The sequence below is a fragment of the Thermobia domestica genome, chromosome 8 (assembly GCF_964235325.1).
Source record: "Thermobia domestica chromosome 8, izTheDome1.hap1.1, whole genome shotgun sequence".
Classification (NCBI taxonomy): Eukaryota; Metazoa; Arthropoda; class Insecta; order Zygentoma; family Lepismatidae; genus Thermobia; species Thermobia domestica.
The window spans coordinates 17,443,782-17,463,564 of NC_137461.1; the positions used below are offsets into that span (position 1 = coordinate 17,443,782).

Here is a 19,783-nt window from a genome sequence, read left to right on the forward strand (position 1 = left end):
GTGATTAAAGCAAGTGAATGATGATGGAAGAATTGGTGGAATGAGCAAGTGGGAGGAAACGGGAGTACTCCGAGAAAACCCACGGTCGTGATATTATACACTACAAACTTACTTGGCCGGAGATCGAACCATGGACCCCACGCGCCAGAGATAACCGCTCTACCACTGAACCACCGTGCCCCTGAATGGACAACAAGTATCAATAAGTGTGGTCATTGTTTAACTGTAATATTTGTATAGTGGTACTCGTCGTAGCTTTACTACTATTATTAACGGCTACGTATATTTATCATAAAAATAAAATATTAAGTTAGAAAACACGAAGAATAAAACAATCTGAAGCAAAAACAACAATTAAAAAAAACATCTTCCCGTTTTTCTACCTTTGTCCAAAAATAAGCACTGCCAATAATTTTACCCCTCATTTTCAATAAAATGAAATAAAAGGCTGTTCAAATTCTAGTAAATAAAGTGTTCCCTTATGTGTTTAGAGTACTACATATAACGTAAAAAGGTTTTTCTTGAAATACGAGGGGCAGTCGAAAACTTCCCGGAATTATATTGTAGTTCTTTATTACCACAATCTAAGTACACGTTTACTTGATCACCTACAATGTTGGCACCTTCAGAACACATACATATTTGTTCCACCGCTCCTGTGATTGGTGGAAACACTGACGACAGGAATATTTTGGTATTTTCCGAAGTTCAGCCGTCGTGTTGGTTTTGATCTCTTGTGCGGTGGCGAAACGGGGTACCTTTGAGGCTCACTTTTTAGCTTTGGGGCGAGCCAAACATTCGATGGTGCTTAAACTATTTATAAGGCTATCAAAATGTCTGAAGCATATTTTTCCCAATTTGCACATAAACTTATGTTTGTGGTTGTTCGAACTGCGACATTGTGCGAACTGATCACCACACACTCCTGCGTTCAGCTACACTATTCGTACACTGATTGTTAAGACGTGTTCGCACTAGCCAAATTCATAATTAGGCAACCCAAGAAATGTACTGTACATGATTCATTGAGATTGCACCACAAATGCCAAAACTACATCATTCCGGAAACTTTTTGACTGCCCCTCGTATTTCAAATACTTAGAAATCGTATTCTTGTGTTTAATCCATGACAAAATATTCGATACATAAATACTAAGTAAGTGTTTTATGAATCTTGCTGTTATTTCAAGAAGAAAAGAAAATGCACCGAAATCTCCTAATTTGGCTTAAAATCTCTCAGTTCCCTCTGCGGAATAACAACGATGAACGATAAATGAAGAAAAATGCTGAAATATGGTGAAAAGAAATGAAAAAACCCCTGAGAAAACATATGGACGTGATTATTTCACTACGAACCCATATGACCAGGAATCGAATCCGAGACCTTTCCTGCAAGAAGTGAACACATTACTACTGAAATGAAATCCTTAAGTTTTACATCTCAAGGTTATGCCGGCTAAGTTAAAGGAGACGATGTTCATGAGAAATGAAGGAAATGGTGGAATTAACAAAGGGGAGAACACCGAGAAAACTCAGGTATGCGGTGTTTGTCTACTAGAAAGTTTACTTGGCGCGAGTTGGGATGGAACCAAGGGCCAGAGGTAAACGATCTACCACTGAGCCACCACACTTTCCACGAAGGAAAAAAAACTTTGAAAAAAAAAATCTCGTTTTACGCGAGTCTCTGGCATGAAACATCGAACATTTTGGTGCCGATTGCTTCTGTGATTATAACTTCACTGTTTGACATTCAACTGCAGTTACATCAATTATATCCCAAGCTATTGGCGATTGCATCTTCTAACACTTCTACCTCATAAACTGACCGATTAAAAAACAAACAAACAAAGAAAAAAAAACTATTGTCACGGACTACTTTAAACTCGTTTATCAAACTTCTGTCCGTGATTGTACTTTTAGTTCATTACTCTTCAACTTGATTTTCCAAGGACGAAGATATTTCAAAACTCATTTATGATTAAGTTAAGAATTTTATCTGCAAAAAACTGCTTTGTAATTCTGTCTTTGAATTTGTTTCCACGTATCGAAGTCATCGTGTAAGTTCATGCATTGACAAACATGATGATACGAGTACATTCCTGTAATATTTCACCACGAGTGCAGTAAGTGAATGACCTCAGCATTAGTCAAAGAACAAAATTACTTGGATGCGACGTTAGATGTACTAGAAGCAAGACTCTATATCCAACCGGTGAGCCAATCTGAATACTGAAATGTGTCGTCTATAGGACTTAAATTAGATAAGTCTACATCAGTATGTACTCACTTCATATTTGTCAATGCCTAGTCTTGATATGGTACTAGAAACATTTCAACAAACACGAATAAATATAAATTACCCATTAAAATCATTCCTCGAAACTCTATTCTTTCATTTCACCATAAACAAAATGTTCATGAATATTGGTGTAGAAGTTTATCTATGTTTAGATTTCTAAAAAGAAAAAGAAAAAAAGAAAGAGAAAGGTACTTGTTGCTATGACTATGATACCTCTCTCATACGTTCTTAATATGTTTGATCCTTTCTATTTTAAGTGTGCCCGCGGAAAATGTGTGAAACGTACTTCAGGCCTCAGCCCCACAGCCCTCTTACGGAGAAAACCTTCCCTTTTCTTTCGGGAAAGAAGTGAATGACGTCGGCTGGGTTGCCAATTTGTCATTCAGTCGTTTGGTCTTGGCGAGTAATGATCGTAGGAACTTAGAATGGCTAACAAGACAGTGCACAGGTAAGCCCGTCAATCTGGTAACCCTGTCCACATCCAACTATTGAAGGATCTTGGTCAAAGCAAGTTGTCCCTCCTCTTTCGAAGGACGTACGGGAAAATATATATCGACAGTAGCGCCAGCAGAAGCACACTTGAAATATACAGGCTCTAATCATAGATAACTCGAAATAGACAGGCACTAATCATAGATAACTCGAAATAGACAGGCTATAATCATAGATAACTCATAACATAACCGTATTGTAGACACACCATAACTTCATTCCATCTAAAAATTACTATTGTAACTTCAAAATTCGTGTTTTTCAGACAGACGTTGATCAGGAATAATGGTATCTACTTTATGGAGAAATTCTATTTAGGATGATAAAACACAAACTATCTAAGTTTAAACCCTGATGCTGACCTTTCTATTTCTTTACCAACCTTATATAGATAATTAGTGTCACGGGAAATAAAAATCTTTAAAGAAATTCAGATCTAATACTTTTTTATTACAAAATGTTCTCAAGAGTACACAAGCATTAACAGAAAAACTTCCAAATTCTTGTTAATTAAAAACTTGTTTTCATGTTCATTAAGATACAATCAAAAGCTGAAACAGATCATATCATAAATATTTGATTTTTTTGCATTGTTAATACTGTTATTAAAGTCAATATTCAACAGAAGACAGATCATTCAAATAAAAGAACTAATTTTAAATAGATATTAGATTTCAAAATGTTGTTTTACACTTCATTTAATGTACCACAATGATTTCTGGTGGTGACAAATCATCTATCAAAGGGCAAATCTTGATGGCAGAGATCTGTGCAGATTTCGCTTTGCCATTGAAATGTAATATTTCGTTAACGTCCACGGTCATGCCCTGTTAGTTACAGGAGACAAAAGATGGAATGGAGAAAGAAAGAAAAAACTCAGGGACACAGTGTAGTTCAACATATACTCACATAGCCAGAAATCGAACCAGGGACTCTTACTAAAGCTGAGTGCTATATCACTAACTCACGACTTCTCTCTTCCAATTTCAGTAATAACATTGACATTAACATTAATTCCATTATAATATTACATCATTTAAAATTATATCATAACAATTGGGCAATAGTTACGGTAATAAGTAATCACTAGTTGTATTGATGTAGAGAATTATCTGTTATCTCAAACTGGGAACATTTTAAAATGGTGGAAAAGAAGCCATAAGTATGAATGTACAATGACTCACTACAATGTATCTGAAAAAGTTCTATCAGTTTTTCAATTGTCCCAACACACTCCTACCATTTACTCCATCGTACTTTGGTACAGTGTAAGTTCTACACAAGCATCTTATTTGTGATACGAAACGATGCACTACATTAGAAAGTGGAAGAAGATTGAGTTGATCGAATTTGGATGAAATGAAATGAAATTAGAACAGGAATCAGACTGAATTTATGTAATTCGGAAGAAATTAAATGAAATTAGAATGCTGACAAGATTGAATTAACGGAATTCGGAAGACATGAAATGAAATTAAAACGGGAACAAGATTGCATTGATGGAATTCGGAAGAATGAAATGAAATGAAATTAGAACGGAAAACAAGATTGAATTGATGGAATTCGGAAGAATGAAATGAAATGAAATTAGAACGGAAAACAGGATTGAATTGATGGAATTCGGAAGAAATGAAATGAAATGAAATTAGAACGGAAAACAAGATTGAATTGATGGAATTCGGATGAAATGAAATGAAATGAAATTAGAACGGAAAACAAGATTGAATTGATGGAATTAGGAAGAAATGAAATGAAATTAAAACGGAAACAAGATTAAATTGATGGATTTCGGAAGAAATGAAATGAAATTAGAGCTGAAACTATTGAATTGATCATGTTCGAAAGAAAGAAATTAAGGTATTTTGAAGCTTACCCTTGTACTCATGACTCTATAGTTACTTTTACACTAGTATCATCTGTAGAATTTTATCACAAACCTACTTTTCAAACAGCCATCACGTATCTGGACTACCTGTGCTAAGAGTTATGTCCTATGGTCTATGCAATTACCATCGGAAAGCAAACCTAATACCACTCATGTCAAAGGTTAGTGATGATCCAGGTTTTACCGTGTCACCATCACATTTATATTAAATTTGAACAATTTTCATACAAACATAATGCCAGAACTAATAGTAAAAATCAGTGGTAAGAGTAGATTAATATTTGAAGCTAAGTGTTTGCATGGCGTTTGATACTCATTTAGAAAGCTTGCGTGCTTCACCGGAAAACTGATTCAACTATCCTTGGACCAATCAAAACATTCGTCCACTAGTAGTTTCGGGGTAATAACACAAACTCTAGTAATTTTATCAAAATCTATTTTTACATCTTTTACGAAATTCTCAATCTGCGCAGATCTCAATCATCTAATTATTACACTACAAATTATAATACACAGAGGATCAGAGGAAACAGCAACGAACACGCCATTGTTACAAGGTTACACAGAAGAGAAGCACATGTAAAGGCACAATTTTTTAAGTTTCCTTTAAAATAGAATAACTTTTTTTCTTTTTTCATAGGCAGTCACAGCATGTGCTTGCAAAAAAGTATACTTATGAGGTTGTACACTCGCGTTCAAAACTAAACTCCCTTTGATACATTGTTTTTAACAATAACTTCCAAACAGATGGAAATATTGTTCTGAGATAATTCTACATTAGGTATGGTCAGTGCTTGGAACTATCCAGATGGTGTTAGAATTCGGAGTCTACCTGTCGTGTGTTCACCAATAATTTGAAAATATTTTATGAAAAAACAAGCATTAAAACTACTGTATGGATCCGGATTCACTTACATTTCACTTCCAAAGCACGAGAATCAAAGCTCGCTGCTAGATCTAGGCTCTTCACGGCTTGTGGGGCGGAATTTATTTTATCTCTAAATTAAAGAATATATTACATATGGTAGAATATAACACACAAAATGATATACAGATAGAGAAAAAAAAAAAAACTCCTGCTTACTCGGAGGAAGTTATATTAAGCTATCAGCTACATTTACTCCCAGATTAGACTTTTTCTGTCGTTTCAACCTGTTATTCTGTGTTCTTGCATATCTACTGATCAGAATTCTGTATTCTTAGCTGTCAGTTTCTTTCAAGGAGTACTCAGAAACGAAACTTTATCAGAGGGAATTCACTTTTGAACTAAGTGCACAAGTTATGAAACAGTTAACAATATATTTACATAAACATTGAAAAATCACCCATTATTATTTCATAACTGTTTAGCTACGTTGACAAGACATGTACTTTTGTTACATAGACTGTAAACACCTTTCATATCATAACTTTTACCTTCATTTTAGTCTAAACATACCTTTGCAAACTTAATTTTAAATTCTTCACATGCTAACATGTAAAAAGTTATGTAAGATACGGCCCTGCATATATATACTCAAAGGATTAAAATACCGTACAACACATCTTTTGCTTGTATTAATTATATTTTGATGAATCTTATTTTGTTTCCCACGCATACAAACTGAAAAGATGGTACATATTGCTAAATCGGTCACAATTTTTGATTTAGTAGTTTAAAAGAAAAAAAAAATCTAGTGATCTAGTACTTTCAAAGTACTGTGAAACACTGAAATAAGTAATGTGGAGATACTCGTTACGGTTGAAGTAATTATAATACTGTTTATGACATAACTAAGTGGAAGACAATTTTTCCAGTATTAAAAAAAAGAAACACGAAATTATTTCACGTATGCTGGGAAAATGTCCCAGTTTCAGTTCCTCCGTGTGGTATTATACAATTCTTTTAAGACTATCATTATTTTCAGGCTGCGAATAGTATTATAAATAACTACGAAACTCCTGAACACATTCCAAAGATACTTACTTTATAAATGTCACTTTTGCTGCTGCTTCTTTAAAGTAAGTATTTTAAAAATACATAGACACACCTTTTTCAAAATGATCTTCGGGATTTAAAACTTCGTTAGAAGTCAACTACTGAGCTAATTTTGTGAAATTAGTGTTGGGAGAACAGAAGTAACATTTTTAATTTCCGCATCCATGATTTAGGTGTAGTTCACATTCCTGCCGCTATGCGATATTAGTGAGGTTTGTAGGTGCTATAATTACTTCAATATACAGAAATCGTTTTCTGTGTTAGGATATCACGCTAATAGATCTACAGTCACCGTGTAGCTCGTTAAAAGGTCATCACAATTCAACTCATGAGCAAACAGATAAAATCAACTGTGTCGCCCTCAGTTTCAGAGTAACACATGGAACGTGTGTGTGGACATGTTTGTGCGCAATCTACGGAACAACCGCACACAATGAACATTTGCACACGTCTGACATCTTACATGTGGAAAAAATATAGTTTCTTCGTTCTACATTGATTCCATCGTGATAACTTCAGCAGGTCACTTACGAAACTTTATAAAAACCCCGAAAATCATTTTCAAACGCCCTACATATATCGATGATTTGTCTTCACCAGTAATAATAGTAATAAAAAAACTAACACTCATAATTCGCACGATATTTTATATAACATCAGAAGTAGCTAAAAACAATGACATCGACTATATTTAATTATTCATTTTCTTCATGAATCAATATGCAACAATTGTTTTATGTAACTTTTTTTAAGGCTTTCATAATTAGAATATTGCGACCGTAATGGACTATTCCTTCAACTTTATTATGAATGTGCTTTCACTGAGTATACATTCATATGTAATTCATGTTATTCATAAAAACGACGTTTTTGTACCATCGCCTGGGTACATGTGGAAGATTTCAAGGTGCCAGCTGGAAGTTGGGGAAATTAATGAAAGTTTATTTTAAAAATGGCTTTATTCTTGAAAAGTAGAACCGCGAAAACACTTAGGTTTTATTTGTAATCGAAATGTTTCAGAACGCACAATTCATCACTATCTATTGACGAAAAGAAAAGTACAGTAAAATCTGTTAACTTAGCTATAGGGTTTGTAGAATAATATACAGAAGAACCTGTTACGTGTAACATCTACTTAATTTGGATGCATATTTGATGAGTTAGATATATCTAGCCCATCATTATTCAGACAGTTGGTTACTCTACAGAACCAAGGACGACTGACTTAGACAGACTTTACTGTAATTGTCACTTTCAACATTTTTTGATAATTTCGAATAGATTAACAAATTTCTTAGGATAATACATGCTTTAAATTCAACGAATAAAGCACCCCAAGGTAACACTTGCCTGTATAAAACTACTGCCTACAATAATCAGGATTAAGTTTCTTCTTATCACTGATTGAATTAGCTGCTGCTTATTTTGTTGAGGGTGGAGTGGTGCTGCCCAGAGGAATAAAACGTTGTCAAATATTACAAATATATAAATGCATTTAATTTGTTGAAAAGAGTGGTAAATTGGACTACGGACAAAGCTTTGTGTTTTTTTGTTGTTATTACTCGGTACAACAATTAATCTAATAACTTTTCTCAAAAATTGCATATAAGGACACAATTTCTTTTGTTTTTAGCAGTAAATTAGCATTATACTTCATACCTTGAAGATGAAAAATTGAAATCAGCATAGAAAATAGTCGCCATAGGCACTGACCATTAAAAAAAATAAATTAAAAAGTCACCTTATCGGTGGTATTTGTAATACAAATATGTTTTCAGATCGATAATAAAAAAACAAACCTCTAACCCAAACATTACACATGCAATTATTACATAGCTGTCATTCAAAATGTATTCCAAAGCTGTACTTCTAACTACCTTTTAGTTGTTTAAAAACTATACTGAAGTAACTTACATTTGATTGTATACGTCAAACTTAATTGAAGTAGAAAATATAAAATATAACAGCCTTTGAAAGTTTCTCTCTAGCTGTGACAAACTAATCTAAACTGATACAAAATACATTGTACTCATCATAGATAAAGCTTACATTTGAATAAACACATTATCTTTAAAGAAATCCGCGCAGTCATAACAAGGCAAGGTGGCTTGGTTTTGCCACAATCAAAGATTTTTTTTTTTTTATCCAATAAATAAACTTTGATCTGTGTGTATATTTATAAAATAACACGAAAAATGCAGAATCCAAATCCATTTTTTTTCAACGTATCTAAGATTACAATATATGTGTGTATATATATCTCTCATATATGTAAAACATCTTTGTCTTCGTTTTTTTTTTATCAAAATACACATGGACTTGACTTACTTCCCCCACAGAAATGGATGAAGCCGCTGTTTGTCAACTATTGCTGGCCAAGAGGCAAAAGCCATTCCAAAATGTACATAGATAACCAGAAGGCTCTACTAAATTCACACAATGCTGGTTCTTAATCGGAAAACTTGCCTTCATAAGTCATGGTCTGCCACACTTTGTTCAAGATATTCTCTGTACAATACTTGCTGCAAAAGAAAAACAAAGAAAAGACAATTTTTAGTACACTAATCCTTAAATCTTATCCACTTAGATCATACTAGCAAAAATATCCTTTCTCCCCTACGTCACCCATTCAATAGACTGAAATAGTGTGACGTCACATCCTTCTCGTTGCCATTTTATTTTCTAAACAAGTAGCCTAAATACCTAAAGAACCTATGTGCAAAACGAAAACAGGGATGAAGTATTTCGCAACTGCAAACATTAGAGTGTAACAAATACTTATGTTTCTTTTTAAATATTTCTAATGATTGAAACTGACAAAAAAGGGCAGAAAAGATAATTAGAAAAGAAATATGTTAAATAATGTTATGTGCATGACAAACATTGGAACTGAAATCAGCGAGTTCACATGTCTTGTGAAATGTTCCCTCTGATATGGTATATTTTGAGAATTTGTATTTTTTTTTTCCAGGTTAAATTAAACCTTAAAGTGTACTCACCCTGTTCATAATCAGATATTAACTTTAAATAATTCAGGAAAATTTTTGACTCGATAATATGAGTCTGATATACTATTGCAAATTTGAACAGGATTATTGTTTAACAGTTGTTTAAAATATATGCTGAACCATTCATAATTGGATGTGTAATTATTGTACGTTTTCTAAATGCTTAAAAAAAAGTTGACAGAGAATATAAGAAAAGATGTTACCTATAACCTCTGATGGTCTGGATTGAATATTTCTAAAGGCTAGCCTTTTCTTTCTTTTGTAATGTATACTTAGAAATAATATTGTGCATTCTCATTATACACAGTAGACATTAGAAGTGTAAATGACCCAATAGAATTAACATTATTCTAAAAGACTTTTTTCTTTTCTAAAAATCATATATTTTTACAGCTTTCTCTGTGCCGACAGTTTGTCAATCTACACGTTAGGGAGTTTATGTTGCGCATAATTGCTTCTTATGGTGGATTACATGATAATTATGCTTACATTAACTATTCGATTTCTACCTTATTACGTAGGGATGTGGAGCTTTTAGAAATAAGCTCTTTAGCTTCATTAACTTCACGCGTTTGTATAGAAAAAAAACATGGCGATCACCATGGTAACGGGAAGGAAATGACGACATCACTATTCCAGCCTATACCTCTAAGTGAAGAAGAGAATCAAATTGGAAAGAAAAAAAAATCCTCATACGAGGGGCAGTCAGAAACTTCCAGGAATGTTTTTTTTTAGTTTTGGCATTTGTAATGCAATCACCATGAATCTCATACAGTACAGTTCTTCGGTTCCATAATTATGAATATGACAAGTGCGAATAGGTCATATCAGTCAGTTTACGAGTAGGGTACCTAAACGGAGGAATATATGGTGATCAGTTAGTGGCGCCAACATCATTTTTTTTTTTTTTTTTTTAATACAAATTGGGAAAATCTGCCTCAGATACCTACTTTAATAGCCTTAAAGTCAGTTTACAGTGACAATGCTTTAAGGAAAACAGCATCAGTGCCCCATTTCGTCACCGTAGAAGGTATCAAAACCAACGCGACGGCTGTACTTTGAAATATACCAAAAGAGGTCTTTCGCCGGTGTTTCCCGCAATCGCAGAAGCGGCGGAGCAAGTGTTAGTGTTCCGAAGATGCCTACTTTGAAGGGACTAAGTACATGTGTACTTGTATTGTGGTAATAGAGAGCTACGAAATTCCGGAAAGTTTTTAACCGTCCCTCGTATACCAACATACACATTGAAGTTTAATAGTTAAAGAGACATATGTATGAGCTAAAGGGTTCAGAGAGAAAAAAACATGTTAGCTCCACTTTTTCGGTTTTCGAGTTTAAAAAAGGTTCCTTTCGTGTTAAAAAGAGGCCAACATGACTCAGCAAGCCAGTAAAGAGGGTCAGAAATCTGCTTTCAAACTTATATGAAGGCCAGAACATAGACTGAACTTGAAAATGACCTAGCATAAATGACAGAGTTGAGATATTACACTGAAAATCATCTCTTTTACTGATTAAAAACAATTTTAGGAATGATCCAAAAAATGCATCAAAAGATTGTGATCTTGGTCAATAATTAGTTTTTGGATCAGGGGCCACAAAATCTTTGAACGGCCCGTAAATCGAGTTTTCGAAAATTTTTACGAAATAAGCAAATCATACTGAGTTAAGTGATAGTTTGGGTTTGGCTACACTATATGTAGTTCTGCAGATATGAGGCCTACAATAAAATTTTTGATTGAAATATATTGGATCTTTTAATCCAAAAAGAAGAAAAGGAAAAACTGAAACATCTAGGAAGAAAGAACAATTGACAAATTTAGTATTTATGAAGGAAAATGGTAGAAGAAAAACGAAAAGAATCTAGTAGAAGAAGGAAACTTACACTGAAACGGAAACAATGATAGCACGTAAATTAAGTAGAGATAATGAGATTGTCTACGAGAATGCTTCGAGGAAGTTACACCTATTGCCGATAGGAGCATGACAATTACAATGAACACACAAAAAGAAGTAGTTAGAATCACGCATGCAAATTCTCCACAAACAGGGTACGGTGGAAAAAGATGAAGCAGATTTCAAAGAGGAGCAAAAAGGAAAGTACAAAACGAAGGAATACTAGAAGACATGAGTGACGAAGCAGGGAAAAAACAGATAAGATATAAAGACACGTTAAGGGCACTTCGGTTACGAAGAATAAAATCAAGATAGCAATATGCTCTTAGATTTCTGTCAAAGAAAATTGAATAAAAATCGGAAGCAGACGATTTAGGAAAAGCAAGTCACATAATTACAGGTTACACTGGACAGAATAATAAAATCAGTAACAGATTATATATTTACTCACTAAATATAAGGTGAAAAGCACTGAGAGACTTGGAACTATCCTGTTTGTTTGTTAAGTTTAGTGTCCTATTTCAGCAGCTTTTTCAGAATGATGAGACGTGGACCTACCGTAGTGCGTTAAGTATGATCTCCTATCAGAAAGAGAATCAAAGATGCACGTGGTAGACACTAGATCAGCGGAAAGGGTGAGACGTGAAAGAGATTTCTATGCAACAGAGGTGATCACATGTTATTGGTCGGAGATTTAAGAAACAGAAAGAATTGATTGATTGATTTTTTGAGTTTTACGTCCCGTTCAGCAGCGAGGCTATATGAGACGTGGACCTACTGATTAACGTGGAATCCGAACCACATGAGCTCCCGCCGGGAATCGAACCCGGGTCTCCCGCGCCAAAGACGCGTACGCTAGCTCGAAACAGAAAGAAGTGAAGAAATCTATAATACGAGGGTTACGTCATAAGTTATGGCAACTATATATATATTTTTTTCTTTCTTTTGAAGATACACAGATCGAACATATAGGACAGATAGAACATACATGTTCGAAAGTTATGGCATGAACTGTCGAATGGCCTTACCAGAGGAAGGCTGTATGTCCTCTTGGGGAACAAACAAAACGCAGACAACCGGACAACATTGGTTTATAATCGTATGAACAACGGTTACACAAAACTCCTTACACAGATTTTACAATCGTACACAGTACAGGTCTCATAAGTTGTCCTGGATATTTAGCAACCTTCGAAATAGCCTCCAAGTTCATCGACGGTCCGTTGCCAGCGATGAGAAAGGCGTTGAATACCATCTGCTTTATGGGAAGCCCTACCGTGAGCCATCTCGCGTCGAAACACTGTCACAAACTTCGCGCATGTTCAAATCCTCTCGTAAAATGCGGTCCACTTCTAATTCTGCAAGTGGCCAACGCCTATCAGCCAGCGTGTAAGTACTGTTCTAATTCTATCACCTGTATGTCATTGTCCGTGGACACAGGACACCCACTGCGCAGCAGATCGGCAGTAGACACTCTGCCTCGTTTGAAACCCGCTTTCCACCTCGCCACTGTTCGATAGAGTAAGGCACGCTCACCTAATGCTTCCCGTAACTCTGTGTGGCATTCCCGTGCATTCCTATCGCGGAGAAATGATACTTTCACATACGTGTGTTGTTCAGTCTTCATGACTTCCATTCCCCACCACTGTTGCTCACCTGCTGAATTTTGAGGCGTGCTCAGACACGAAGCTCTACTCACATACACCATCTGGTAGGACTACTCGACATTACATGCCAGTGGTGATAAGCTTTTCTACGTGTATCTTCGATCTGTTCTGTTATGTCCCATTCGAAAGAAGGAAAAAAAAGTTGCCATGACTTAACTCTTGTATAAAACAGAAAGTACATTATGAACGCTCCAAGACCAAGCAATAACATAAAAGCTCATTGAAAATACGAGTTCCTAAGTATGAGTGCCACAAGATGAAGTTAAATCTGTAGCTAGAGTGGATAGCATTTAAGAAAGCACTGATAAAACTGACATAAGAAACAAGTAAAGAGATATTAGGAAGAGAAAAAAGTGGAAACAGGAATAGAAAATTCATGGTGGGAGAACATAGTATGATCAAAAGTGTGAGAGGAGAAGGAATAGAGAAAATGATCTAGAAACAGATCTGCGAATACTTAAGACAAACATAAAGCAAAGGAAAAGAAATATAGAAAATAGTGACATTAAAAGTCGAAGTGGACAGAATTCAGTACCCATCTAGAGCACAGGCCCCCGAAAAAAATTTTCTAGGGAGGCGGGGGCATCTCCCTGATTGGTAGCGCCGTAATATAGATGAAGGAAAAGTACCATCTCGAGTCCCAGTGCTGGAAATCTACATTAAACATTTTCGTAAGCCTGCCTTCCCTTCGGGCGGCCATGATCTAGAGATATTGAAGGGCACAACAAAATGCTATACAGACTTTCGTGAGAGTACTAAAGTACGAAAACCAGCAGAGTAGATTGTAAAGACAGTAAAGTGGTAACGCAACAAGAGGGTAATCGAGTGATGAAAGCACTTTGAGAAATTGCTAAATATAAATATCACTCAACAGCACGAGAAGATAGAACAAATATTACAAATAACTAGACAAAATAATGTAAGAGAAGTGAAGAAGGCACTTAAAAAAATAAAAATAATAAATAATAAGAGCACATAAAGCTCTTGATGGAAACGAAATAACAACAGAAATGATATGACCAGCAGGTCCAGTGTGTATATACTGGCTTTACAGATGTGTCTGGAGACAGACGAAGATACCGAGAGATTAACGAAGAGAATCGTGACAATACTCAAAACGGGATTATGGTGGAATACCGTATAAACTACTATGTAATAGCATTAACGAGCTATCATGAAAAGTGAAACATTTATGCAACAGCATATCCACCAAAAAAAAAAAAAAAAGTTTCAGGAAAGATCTTTCAGTGTTCCACGATTATGCACTTAAGGCTAAAAGAGACGATGATTAAAGCAAGTGAATGATGATGGGAGAATCGATGGAATGAGATTGTGAAAGGAAACGAGAGTACCCCGAGAAAACCCACGGACACGATGTTGGGCACCACAAACTTACTTGGATGGGGATTGAACCAGGGACTCCGTGCACCAAAAGTAAGGGCTCTATTACTAAGCCACCCTGCCCCCTACATGGGTTTTAGGAAAGATCAAGAACAAATCTTATATTGGCCTGAGACAACATAATTAAAAATAAGTTGGTAATATGCGTCAGTAAATCTAGAGAAAGCACAAGACAACGTGCTTAGAAAGTACCTAAGGAAAGAACTTTAGTGAGATGGGATAGAAGAAGAAATAATATGATGCGTAAAGCAACATTATAAAGTCTGCATGTGCAAAGTGCGAACAAGTAACTGAAAATGCGAGTGGTTCCAAATTAAGTTTGGTCTGAAACAAGGCAGTATGGTGTCTCTCTTACACGAAGAATAGTCGTAGTTAAATATACATTCTTAGATGGCGTAATGATTTAGCGAAGATATCAAAGAAAGACAATGACAACGGATGCTTGGGATTAAAAAAAATGAAATGAAATCTTTAAGTTTTACGTCCCACGGCTATGCCGTTTAGGCTAAAGGAGACGGTGATGATGAGAGATGAATGAAATGGTGGAATGAAGAAAGTGGGGGGAAACGGGAGAACCCCGAGAAAACCCACGACCATGGTGTTTGTCCACCACGAAGTCCACACGGCGCGAGCTGGGATCGAACTAGGGACCCCAAGCACCGGAGGTGAACGCTCTACCACTGAGCCACCGCGCCCCCGCTTGGGATAAAAGTAGGGAAGAATATAGTTTCCGAATGAGTTCACAGAAAAAGTTACCAAAAAAAAACTCAATGTTATTAGAAACTATCCTCAAGAAATAAACACCAACGGGGCGAATAAATAACACCACAGAAGAAACCATTGAAAATAGTACAAGCCTTCAAATATCTGGATTCAAAAAATGAAACATTTCAGTTTAACGTCCCACGATTATGCCTTTTGGCTAAGAGAGACGATGATTAAAGCAAGTGAATAATGATGGAAGAATTGGCGGAATGAGAAGTGGGAGGAAACGGAAATGTCCCGAGAAAACCTACGGACACGATTTGTAAACCACAAGCATACTTGACGAGGATCGAACCCGGGACCCCACGCACCAGAGGTAAGAGCTCTACCAATAACTTTACGTTATTTCTTAGTGTTTGACAATTTTTCTCCCCTCGTAATGGTGTTTTGGTGCAAATTATGTAAAGAAAAAATGTAAGGTGCATTGTATAATATGAACTGTTGTCGCATAAGCTAGTCTTGACTCTTATCATAGACTCTGTACGTAAACATTCCACTTCCTGTTGTACATACTAATTTCATATTCAAATCAATCCAGTTTTCAAGTTGACAAAAAACAGCAATTTCAAGTATTAACAATGTAAGTGGAAACAGAAGTACCGGGTTATTACAAATGATTGACTCGATTTCATAAATTCACTCCAGCTTTATTATTGGACGTGTTGGCACAAAACTTTGCAGACATATTGAAAAACTCAAAACTTTTTTTGTGTTGCAGGTTCGCTTCTGATTTCTGCCACGAGAGCGCAGCAGTGAGCATTTATTCAAGATGGCGACAGGTGCAGAGAAAGCTTATGTTGTGCTCGAAGAGTTTTATTCACATCAGACTGTTCTAACAGTGCAATGACACTTCCGAATGAAATTCAATCCACCAAATGCCAAGTTCATTCGGCTATGGTATGCATAGTTTACAGCTTCAGGATGCCTCTGTAAGGGGAAATCAACTGGTTGGCCTACAGTGAGAAACGGTTCAGCGCGTGCGAGCGAGTTTTGCACGAAGCCCACAGACGTCGTCGAACAGAGCAAGCAGAGAGCTGAACATTTCACAACCTATAGTTTGGAAGATCTAACTGAAACTATTGAATCAGAAGCCTTACCACTTGCAATTGCTACAAGCTTTTTGAGGTTTGTCAATACGTCTGCAAAGTTTTGTGCCAACATGTCCAATAATAAACCTAGAGTGAATTTAAAAAATCGGGTCAATCGCTTGTAATAACCTTGTATGTAAACGGTGTTCGCATGAGGAAGAAGTGTGAGAATAACTTGAAATATAGCGGAAGAAGTACACAGCATTTTATATTATAGGAACAAAAGATAAGCTTTTGATTGTAATTGTATTCCTTACGCTCATTAACTATTTATAATAAACAATTAAGTCTCATGCATTTGTGTAAATTAAATCATGACGCATAGATGTTCTAATAAATACAACGCTATTAACGTTTACAATATACTTCCCAAACTGTTTCTACTTCCAAGTAAGAATTAACTACGGTAGTACGTGTAACTTTGTGATCGATTTCAATATGCCAGTAAAAACCTACCTTCTTATTCTTGACGACATTTTGAACATAGTCCCTGATTTCCACGAAGTTTCTCTTCTGTCTCCTGGACAACGTTGGTTTTAATCCTAGCGACCACTTCACGGAAAACCCAAGCACCACAAACAACACGATCATGAATAGCAACGCTAGCCATTGTTGACTTTCAGGAATTATTTCCCATATCTGCCGCGCGGGAAACTGGAATAAATGACAAACATACATGTAAGTACTATTAACAGAAGAAACACAAATAAAACTTACTAAATTTCATTAAAATATTATATTGTAGTAATCCAGAAGTTAGTACAAGAAAACAACTATCAAAACTTAAAATTATTATTGCTGATAATAACAGAGAAATGTTACAAAGAAAATGAAAATGAAATGAAATCTTTCCGTTTAACATCCTACGATTATGTCCTTTAGGCTAAAAGAAATGTCCTTTAGGCTAAGGGAGATGTCCCTTAGTCTGAGAGATATCCTTTAGGCTAAGGGAGATGTCCCTTAGGCTAAGAGAGATGTCCTTTAGGCTAAGGGAGATGTTCCTTAGGCTAAGAGAGATGTCCTTTGGGCAAGGGACATGTCCTTTAGGCTAAGAGAGATGTCCCTTAGGCTAAGGGAGATGTCCCTCAGGCTAAGGGAGATGTCCCTTAGGCTAAGAGAGATGTTCTTTAGGCAAAAGGGAGATGTCTTTTAGACTAAGAGAGATGTTCTTTAGACAAAGGAAGTTGTCCTTTAGGCTAAGAGAGATGTCCTTTAGACTAAGGTTGATGAACGACTAAGGCAAGTGAAGGATGATGGAAGAATTAGTGGAATGATAATGTAGCAAGAAACGGCAGTACTTCGAGATACGATGTTGTCCACGACACAGTTGGGTGAGGATCGAGCCAGGGATCTCATGCATCAGCAGTAAGAGCTCTACCACTAAGGCACCGTGCCCCCAAATGTTACAAACAATTTTAAACTGATATTTCTTAATTATTTTCATGACACAAACAGTATTTTTTTTCGATAGTTTATCTTCTTCTCACCTCAACCATAGGTTGGTGGGTAACATGGAAATTTTAAAACTTTTCTCTCCCTTGGGAGAGCTTGTAAAAATAGTACACGCCCAAAACAAATCAATAGGAAAAAATGGTTTAATTTTGATGTGCTTTGCAAGCAATGAAATAAAATCTACCTTTGTTAAAATAATACCACCACAAATGTATACATGATTTACACAAAATTCTTAATTTGGCAGCAGGGTTGGCTGGTTTAAACCAAGGTGGTTTAAACTATGGTTTAAACCAGCTGTTTAAAAAAAAAATGGTTTAAACCAAGCAAAAAAAGAACGAAAAATGCTTTAAATCGTGTGAACTTTATGGTGAGTCTCCACATATGAAACCATCTGCATTACGTTTATGTACTTTTCACCTTTTAATCAAGGGGTCCCGTGTTCAATTCTCGGTCGAACCACAACCCATCTTTCAAGTGTACACCAAGTAGCGATTCGAGGTGTCCCTTTAAGCGAAAGTCTTCTCCGTGATAACCTTGGTATTTCATAAGGATGTTAAGCCTAAACATACGAAACGAAACCAAATTATATATTTCTACTTGCCTGAATGCCTGTTGTTTTATAAAGAAGCCAAGGTTGCTTAAATATATTGATAGAAATTGGCAAAATTTATCAACTGCCTACGCAGCTTCCAACATCAGCTTGGATTTGACTTTGTTTTAATTTTATTGAATGATATCTACATACCAAATTTGTAATTTAATACCTCAGTTTTAGCGTAGTGAATATGATACGTTGACCTTAAAATTTTATATACAAATACACTTAAAGTAATAACAGGATTTTCCCAATGGCTAAGGCGGGAGTTTCCCGATTTATATATAATTCTGTATAATGTTTTTACTTGTGTAACTGTTTATCTTTTTGTCCTTCTGAAATGACTCTTGACAATAACAACTAGGCCTATGTAAAGATCAGTATAACGTATTTTTATCAGGAGTCCTTCGTGAGTGAGTCGGCAATCGCATTTGTGACCAATTGGTCCCGGTTTCGTGTCGAAATGGACAATTTTTCTTGGATGAAGCCGAGAAGCAGTTTGGATTCCGCTTTAAGCTTATGTGACCCCTTCCAGCATAACCTTGTTGTTGCATAATAACACCAAGGCGAAACAAACTAATTTCTGTCCATATCTAATATAAATACATAGAGTAAATTATTTAAACCAAAAAAAAAAAAAAAAAAAAAAAAAACTGGTTTAAACCCAAAAAACCGGGTTTTTTGGTTTTTTCAATAAAAACCATGGTTTTTGCCAACCCTGTTCGACAGACAAATCAACCAATGTGGAAGACAACAAAACGTGCTTCTACTTAACGCAATTAGCACAAACAATGTACTATTTCAATAATTTTAAAATGTATTTACATTTCACAGGAATTGGAAAACTGATGGAGTTCACACAGAAAGTAAAGACTATTCAGTTTTCTTGTAACAACTGTTACCGAAATTCCGTACCACCACTGGGAAATTGTGCCATTAAAATTGTTTATTAAATGGCACAATGATTCAGAAGCAATGATAAAGTTTATAAAGCAAGCACGGGAATGCCTGATTTATACTATTAAGTACCCAATCAATAATATGTAATAAAAAAATAAATTTATGGGAAGGGGCCGGGGCAGGGGATAATATAAAGTACTGAAATTCAACAATAATTTCGTGAATTTATTTTGGGAATTATATAAAAATAAAAGCTATAGGCAACTGCACTAAACTTTCTTGCTCTAATTTCTTAAACTAAATCATGTGCTGTAGTTATATATTGCGAAAGACGAACAAAACCGTCGAAAACTTACT

General features: G+C 35.6%; 1 protein-coding gene across 3 annotated transcripts in view; it reads right to left on the bottom strand.

Annotated features, from left to right (window-relative positions):
- Window positions 1-3,220: 3,220 nt before the first annotated feature.
- Window positions 3,221-19,783, bottom strand: part of LOC145692726 (sarcalumenin-like) — a 173,549-nt gene continuing 156,986 nt past the window's right edge. For all 3 annotated transcript variants that reach the window (XM_081768153.1, XM_081768151.1, XM_081768152.1), the window contains exons 11-12: window positions 16,933-17,130; window positions 3,221-9,176 (exon numbers count right to left, since the gene is read on the bottom strand). In XM_081768153.1, coding sequence (XP_081624279.1) covers window positions 9,123-9,176; window positions 16,933-17,130 — 252 coding nt within the window. In that variant the 3' untranslated portion in view covers window positions 3,221-9,122. The remainder of the gene's footprint in view (window positions 9,177-16,932; window positions 17,131-19,783) is intronic.